Source organism: Sebastes fasciatus, chromosome 9 (genome assembly GCF_043250625.1).
Source record: "Sebastes fasciatus isolate fSebFas1 chromosome 9, fSebFas1.pri, whole genome shotgun sequence".
Classification (NCBI taxonomy): Eukaryota; Metazoa; Chordata; class Actinopteri; order Perciformes; family Sebastidae; genus Sebastes; species Sebastes fasciatus.
The window spans coordinates 36,232,083-36,240,241 of record NC_133803.1 but is presented as its reverse complement, the minus strand read 5'-3'; the positions used below and the strand labels follow the sequence as shown (position 1 = coordinate 36,240,241).

The 8,159-nt window shown below is 45.5% G+C and overlaps 1 protein-coding gene across 6 annotated transcripts in view; it reads left to right on the top strand.

Moving 5' to 3' along the window:
• LOC141774650 (transient receptor potential cation channel subfamily V member 6) overlaps nucleotides 1-6,542 on the top strand; it is a 23,344-nt gene extending 16,802 nt beyond the window's left edge. For 4 of the 6 annotated variants that reach the window (XM_074647477.1, XM_074647478.1, XM_074647476.1 and 1 more), the window contains 6 exons: nucleotides 1,382-1,549; nucleotides 1,761-1,879; nucleotides 4,387-4,591; nucleotides 4,708-4,915; nucleotides 4,990-5,048; nucleotides 5,193-6,542. In XM_074647477.1, coding sequence (XP_074503578.1) covers nucleotides 1,382-1,549; nucleotides 1,761-1,879; nucleotides 4,387-4,591; nucleotides 4,708-4,915; nucleotides 4,990-5,048; nucleotides 5,193-5,703 — 1,270 coding nt within the window. In that variant the 3' untranslated portion in view covers nucleotides 5,704-6,542. The remainder of the gene's footprint in view (nucleotides 1-1,381; nucleotides 1,550-1,760; nucleotides 1,880-4,386; nucleotides 4,592-4,707; nucleotides 4,916-4,989; nucleotides 5,049-5,192) is intronic. The other 2 variants (XM_074647479.1, XM_074647480.1) reach the window with 2 other exon arrangements.
• The last annotated feature ends 1,617 nt before the right edge of the window (nucleotides 6,543-8,159 follow it).

Sequence of the window (8,159 nt, the reverse complement as noted above, 5' to 3'; positions counted from 1 at the left end):
ATTGGCTGGTGTACTCTCTGTTGTCAGGAACGTCTTTGATTGGCTGGTGTACTCTCTGTTATCAGGAACGTCTTTGATTGGCTGGTGTACTCTCTTTTGTCAGGAACGTCTTTGATTGGCTGGTGTACTCTGTTGTCAGGAACGTCTTTGATTGGCTGGTGTACTCTGTTGTCAGGAACGTCTTTGATTGGCTGGTGTACTCTGTTGTCAGGAACGTCTTTGATTGGCTGGTGTACTCTGTTGTCAGGAACGTCTTTGATTGGCTGGTGTACTCTGTTGTCAGGAACGTCTTTGATTGGCTGGTGTACTCTCTGTTGTCAGGAACGTCTTTGATTGGCTGGTGTACTCTCTGTTGACAGGAACGTCTTTGATTGGCTGGTGTACTCTCTGTTGTCAGGAACGTCTTTGATTGGCTGGTGTACTCTCTGTTGTCAGGAACGTCTTTGATTGGCTGGTGTACTCTCTGTTGTCAGGAACGTCTTTGATTGGCTGGTGTACTCTCTGTTGTCAGGAACGTCTTTGATTGGCTGGTGTACTCTCTGTTGTCAGGAACGTCTTTGATTGGCTGGTGTACTCTGTTGTCAGGAACGTCTTTGATTGGCTGGTGTACTCTCTGTTGTCAGGAACGTCTTTGATTGGCTGGTGTACTCTCTGTTGACAGGAACGTCTTTGATTGGCTGGTGTACTCTGTTATCAGGAACGTCTTTGATTGGCTGGTGTACTCTCTGTTGACAGGAACGTCTTTGATTGGCTGGTGTACTCTCTGTTGTCAGGAACGTCTTTGATTGGCTGGTGTACTCTCTGTTGACAGGAACGTCTTTGATTGGCTGGTGTACTCTCTGTTGACAGGAACGTCTTTGATTGGCTGGTGTACTCTCTGTTGTCAGGAACGTCTTTGATTGGCTGGTGTACTCTCTGTTATCAGGAACGTCTTTGATTGGCTGGTGTACTCTCTGTTGTCAGGAACGTCTTTGATTGGCTGGTGTACTCTCTGTTGACAGGAACGTCTTTGATTGGCTGGTGTACTCTCTGTTGTCAGGAACGTCTTTGATTCGCTGGTGTACTCTCTGTTGTCAGGAACGTCTTTGATTGGCTGGTGTACTCTCTGTTGTCAGGAACGTCTTTGATTGGCTGGTGTACTCTCTGTTGTCAGGAACGTCTTTGATTGGCTGGTGTACTCTCTGTTGTCAGGAACGTCTTTGATTGGCTGGTGTACTCTCTGTTGTCAGGAACGTCTTTGATTGGCTGGTGTACTCTCTGTTGACAGGAACGTCTTTGATTGGCTGGTGTACTCTCTGTTGTCAGGAACGTCTTTGATTGGCTGGTGTACTCTCTGTTGTCAGGAACGTCTTTGATTGGCTGGTGTACTCTCTGTTGACAGGAACGTCTTTGATTGGCTGGTGTACTCTCTGTTGACGGTGTCGTTCAGTGTCCACGTGGCCGACGTGTTTCGTCCGTCCGTCCGTCTTCACGCCGCCAGTCTGCGTCTGTTCTCCGTCACCGTCGTCTTCCTGTGGCTGCGACTGATGAAGCATGTCAGAGCCTTCAGGTACACACACACACACACACACACACACACAATTTACGTAGTATTATGTGTCCCCTGGCTGGGACCCCTGACCCCTGACACCTGACCCCTGACCCCTGAACCAGAGCCCAGTCGGTCCCTTCAGTGATCCGTCTCTGTACTGAGTGTGTGTGTGTGTGTGTGTGTGTGTGTGTGTGTGTGTGTGTGTGTGTGTGTGTGTGTGTGTGTGCAGGTTGATGGGTCCGTTCATCGTCATGTTGGGGAGCATCATCGGGGACGTGATGCGTTTCCTGTTCCTGTACGCTGAGATCTTTATTCCCTACGCATGCAGCTTCTGGATCATATTCGGAGGTACTAAAGAGGTTCTGAAGAGGTTCTGAAGAGGTTCTGTAGAGGTTCTGAAGAGGTTCTGTAGAGGTTCTGAAGAGGTTCTGTGGAGGTTCTGAAGAGGTTCTGTAGAGGTTCTGTAGAGGTTCTGTGGAGGTTCTGAAGAGGTTCTGAAGAGGTTCTGTAGAGGTTCTGAAGAGGTTCTGGTGCTCGTGAGGACTGAAACATGTGTTTACTAGATGATGTTACAGGCAGCAGAACGTTCACCAGGTGCTCAGTGTGAACCTGCTCTCATCTGTGAAGAGAACGAGGCGCCGATGGCGGACCTGCCAGTTCTGGTGTTCTCTGGGTAATGCCGATCAGGCGGCACGGTGCTGGTCTGTGAACACCGGTCCCACTAGAGGATGTCGGGCCCTCAGGGTGCTGGTCTGTGAACACCGGTCCCACTAGAGGATGTCATCATGGAGTCTGTTTCTAACAGTTTGGTCAGAAACATGAATACCAGCAGCTGGAGGTCATTCTGTAGGACTCTGGTAGAGCTCCTCCTGCTCCTCCTCACACAGAGGAGCAGGTACCGGTCCTGCTGCTGGGTCCATGTCCTTCTACGACAGGTACCGGTCCTGCTGCTGGGTCCATGTCCTTCTACGACAGGTACCGGTCCTACTGACAGTAGTGACGAGGACACCAGCAGAACACAGAACTAGAGAAGAACCGGTCAGGAAGGATGAGGACAGAGCAGCTGTCTGTAGAGCCGGTCCCTGTCTGGGGGACTTGTCCTGCTGTTGTCTCTTTGATTTGGACGGACTGATGTCCCTGAACTCACCTGATGACGTGTTACACTCAGATCATTAACGAGCAGTTCGTATTAATGGACTCATTGTCTTTCATTCATTTGCTTTCCGGGAAAACAAGGAAACCAACATCCAGCCTGCACTAACTGAGAAGGACCAACCGATAAAGCTCCAACACCACCAGGTCAAATCCGTCCTGCGCCGAGTCAACATCAGGAAAGCGTCAGGACCGGATGGGGTCTCCGGACGAATCATTAAGGCCTGTGCAGACCAGCTAACAGGGGTATTTACCACCATCTTCAACCTCTCACTTGAACAGTCTGTTGTTCCCACATGCCTTAAGGAAACCACCATCGTCCCTGTACCCAAGAAAACCAAAGTGAACTGCCTGAATGACTACCGGCCAGTTGCTCTAACCCCCATTATCACAAAATGTTTCGAGAGACTAGTTCTGTCCCACATTAAAACTGTCATCCCTGCCGATCTTGACCAACACCAGTTCGCTTATCGGACAAACAGATCGACGGATGATGCAATCACAACAGCTCTTCACGCAGCCCTTACACACCTGGATCACAACAACACATATGTAAGGATGCTGTTTGTTGATTTCAGTTCTGCTTTCAACACAATAATTCCACACAAACTGGTTCAAAAATTGAGCAACTTGGGCTTAGGCAGTTCACTGAGCACATGGGTGCTGGACTTCCTCAGGAACAGACCCCAGTGTGTCAGGATGGGGGACCACACCTCGGCCACTCTGAACCTGAGCACTGGAACACCACAGGGGTGCGTCCTCAGTCCTTTTCTCTACTCCCTCTTCACATATGACTGCTCAACTATTCACCCCACCAACACCATGGTCACATTTGCAGACGACACTGCTGTAGTAGGACTGATAACCAACAACAACGAGACAGCCTACAGGGAGGAGATCCAACATCTGACACAATGGTGTCCCATAACAACCTGGATTAAACACCACTAAAACAAAAGAAATGATAATAGACTTCAGGAGAGCCAGGCGGGTGGAGCACTCTGCCCTCTGCGTACGTGGAGAGGAGGTGGAGAGGGTGGACTGCTTCACGTACCTCGGAGTCCACATTTCATCAGACCTCACCTGGTCCAAAAACATCTCTCATCAGGTGGGGAAGGCCCAGCAGAGACTCTACTTCCTCCGGAAGCTGAAACAGGCTCACCTTCCTCAACACCTGCTGATCAATTTCTATCGGGCAACCATTGAGAGCCTCCTGACCTACTGCTGCACTGTGTGGTTTGCTAGCTGCACAGTGGAGAACAGGAGGGACCTGCAGCGGGTGGTGAGGATGGCGGAAAAAGTGATTGGGACCACATTACCCCCCCTCAGTGACCTATACGCTGGTCGGCTCTGTAAGAAAGCCAGCTGTATCTCCAAAGACCCCACCCACCCTGGACATGGACTGTTTGCTCCCCTTCCCTCCGGAAGGAGATACAGGACAATTAAAACACACACCAACAGACTACGAAACAGCTTTTACCCACAGGCTGTCAAGTGTGTAGAACCCCCCCCCCCCCCAAAGGCTGAGGACACTAGCTGCTGAACCATAATTTGCACTTTATGATGATGATCCACTTATTTATTGTTCTGTGACTGAATGTTTTAATGTTTGTTTTTCACTGCAAAGAGCTGCTAAACTGTTTTTCGTTGTTTTCAATGACAATGACAATAAAGTATCTATCTATCTATCTATCTTTCTCCAGGCTCGTCCTCAGTTCCCAGCATGCAGTCTGTCTCCGGCCTGCTGTACAGCCTGTACCGCATCACTCTGGTGGACGAGTACGAGTACGCCGCCATGGTCACCGTGGACGCCGTCATGGCTCCTCTGCTGTGTGGGACGTTTCTGGCTGCGTCCTCCATCCTGTGTGTCAACCTGCTGATCGCCCTGCTGACCGACACCTTCCAGAGGTCAGAGGACACACCTGTCCTCACCTGTCTGTCCTCACCTGATCTGTCCTCGCCTGTCTATCCTCACCTGTCTGTCCTCATCTGTCTGTCCTCACCTGTCTGTCCTCACCTGTCAGGGTGCATGATAACTCGCAGGCTAACGCTGTGATGCAGCAGGCCACTGTCATCCTGCAGGTGGATGAGTCCATGCCCTTCCTCCGCCGTTTCTATGACAACCGGTACATCTCCAACCGCTGCGCGCCGCTGGCCGACGCCCACGACGATGACATCACGACAAACCGCCGTTACCATGACGAGATGGGTCGCATCACCGCGCAGATCAAAGTGTGTGAAGAAGAACTGATTTAAAGTTTTCATTGTTGAAAGTTCAGGAAGTAACGAGAGTTTGTGTCCTGCAGGAGACTCTGGATCAGTTCCTGGTTCTGCAGAGAGACGTGGAGACACTCAGAGGTTCTGGGTGAGGACGGGTTTAATGTTCTTTATGTGTCTCATGTTGAGAGTCCAACCAGAACCAGTTCTTCATCTTCATCTTCATCTTCATCTTCATCATCATCATCAACACTGGACCTTAAGCTCTGTCTTTTATTCTGCTCACCACCAGAGTCCAGACGGAGCAGAACCCGGAGCTCCAGAACCAGACCCTGCCGAACCTGGAACACCAGAACCAGACCCTGCAGAACCCGGAACACCAGAACCAGACCCTGCAGAACCAGGAGCTCCAGAACCAGACCCTGCAGAACCCGGAGCTCCAGAACCAGACTCTGCAGAACCCGGAGCTAAAGGACCAGACCCTGCAGAACCCGGAACTCCAGAACCAGACTCTGCAGAACCCTGAGCTAAAGGAACAGATCCTGCAGAACCAGGAGCTGCAGAACCAGGAGCTCCAGAACCAGACCCTGAAGAACCAGGAGCTCCAGAACCAGACTCTGCAGAGCCAGGAGCTCCAAAACCAGACTCTGCAGAACCTGGAGCTCCATAACCAAACCCTGCAGAACCATGAGCGCCAGAACCGGACCCTGCAGAACCAGGAGCTCCAAGCTATCCGAGCAGAGCTGGAGCAGCTCCGGATTCTGGTCCAGCAGTTGGTTCAGAACAGGACTGACTCAGAATAACAGATCTGAAATGGTGTATACTTTAAATGATGTATACTTTAAATGATGGATACTTTAAATGATGGATACTTTAAATGGTGTATACTTTGAATGATGTATACTTTAAATGATGGATACTTTAAATGATGGATACTTTAAATGGTGTATACTTTGAATGATGTATACTTTAAATGATGGATACTTTAAATGGTGTATACTTTGAATGATGTATACTTTAAATGATGGATACTTTAAATGGTGTATACTTTGAATGATGTATACTTTAAATGGTGTATACTTTAAATGATGGATACTTTAAATGGTGTATACTTTAAATGATGGATACTTTAAATGGTGTATACTTTGAATGATGTATACTTTAAATGGTGTATACTTTAAATGATGTATACTTTAAATAGTGTATACTTTAAATGATGTATACTTTAAATGATGGATACTTTAAATGATGGATACTTTAAATGATGTATACTTTAAATGGTGGATACTTTAAATGATGGATACTTTAAATGGTGTATACTTTAAATGATGGATACTTTAAATGGTGTATACTTTGAATGATGTATACTTTAAATGGTGTATACTTTAAATGATGTATACTTTAAATAGTGTATACTTTAAATGGTGGATACTTTAAATGATGGATACTTTAAATGGTGTATACTTTAAATGGTGTATACTTTAAATGATGTATACTTTAAATGATGGATACTTTAAATGATGTATACTTTAAATGGTGTATACTTTAAATGATGTATACTTTAAATGGTGTATACTTTAAATGGTGTATACTTTAAATGATGTATACTTTAAATGGTGTATACTTTAAATGATGGATACTTTAAATGATGGATACTTTAAATGGTGTGGAGATATAATCTCTCCACCTAGTCCTGGGTCTTCCCCGTGGCCTCCTCCCAGCTGGTCGTAACCAAGACAGCCCCTCCACACCCAGAGCCTTCAGCATTTCTGGATGGATCTCATCAACCCCCGGGGTTTTGCCACTGTGGAGTTGTTTGACTACCTCAGTGACTTCCACCAGGGAAATTGATGATGGTCCCCCATCAGCTTCCAGCTCTGCCTCTACCATAGAGGGTGTATTGGTCGGATTCAGGAGTTCCTCAAAGTGCTCCTTCCACCGCCCGATTACCTCCTCAGTTGATGTCAACAGTGTCCCATCCTTACTGTACACAGCTTGGATGGTTCCCCGTTTCCCCCTCCTGAGGTGCCAGACGGTTTTCCAGAAGCACTTTGGTGCCGACCGAAAGTCCTTCTCCATGGCTGCTCCGAACTCCTCCCACACCCGCTGCTTTGCCTCCGCCACGGCAGCGGCTGCTGCTCTTCGGGCCTGTCGGTACCTACCAACTGCCTCTGTACGGTTATATCTATATACATATACAGTATATGTCTAGGGTTATATCTATATACAGTATATGTCTAGGGTTATATCTATATACAGTATATGTCTAGGGTTATATCTATATACAGTATATGTCTAGGGTTATATCTATAGACAGTATATGTCTAGGGTTATATCTATATACAGTATATGTCTAGGGTTATATCTATAGACAGTATATGTCTAGGGTTATATCTATAGACAGTATATGTCTAGGGTTATATCTATAGACATATACAGTATATGTCTAGGGTTATATCTGTAGACAGTATATGTCTAGGGTTATATCTATATACAGTATATGTCTAGGGTTATATATATAAACAGTATATGTCTAGGGTTATATCTATAGACATATACAGCATATATCTAGGGTTATATCTATACACAGTATATGTCTAGGGTTATATCTATATACAGTATATGTCTAGGGTTATATCTATATACAGTATATGTCTAGGGTTATATCTATATACAGTATATGTCTAGGGTTATATCTATAGACAGTATATGTCTAGGGTTATATCTAGACATATACAGTATATATCGGGTTATATCTATAGGCAGTATATGTCTAGGGTTATATCTATATACACATATAGGGTTATATCTATAGACATATACAGTATATGTCTAGGGTTATATCTATATACAGTATATGTCTAGGGTTATATTTATAGACATATATATCTAGGGTTATATCTATAGACATATATCTAGGGTTATATCTATAGACATATCTAGGGTTATATCTATAGACATATACAGTACATGTCTAGGGTTATATCTATAGACATATACAGTACATGTCTAGGGTTATATCTATAGATATATACAATATATATCTAGGGTTATATCTATATACAGTATATGTCTAGGGTTATATCTATAGACAGTATATGTCTAGGGTTATATCTGTAGACAGTATATATCTAGGGTTATATCTACATACAGTATATGTCTAGGGTTATATATAGACAGTATATGTCTAGGGTTATATCTATAGACATATACAGTATATGTCTAGGGTTATATCTATATACAGTATATGTCTAGGGTT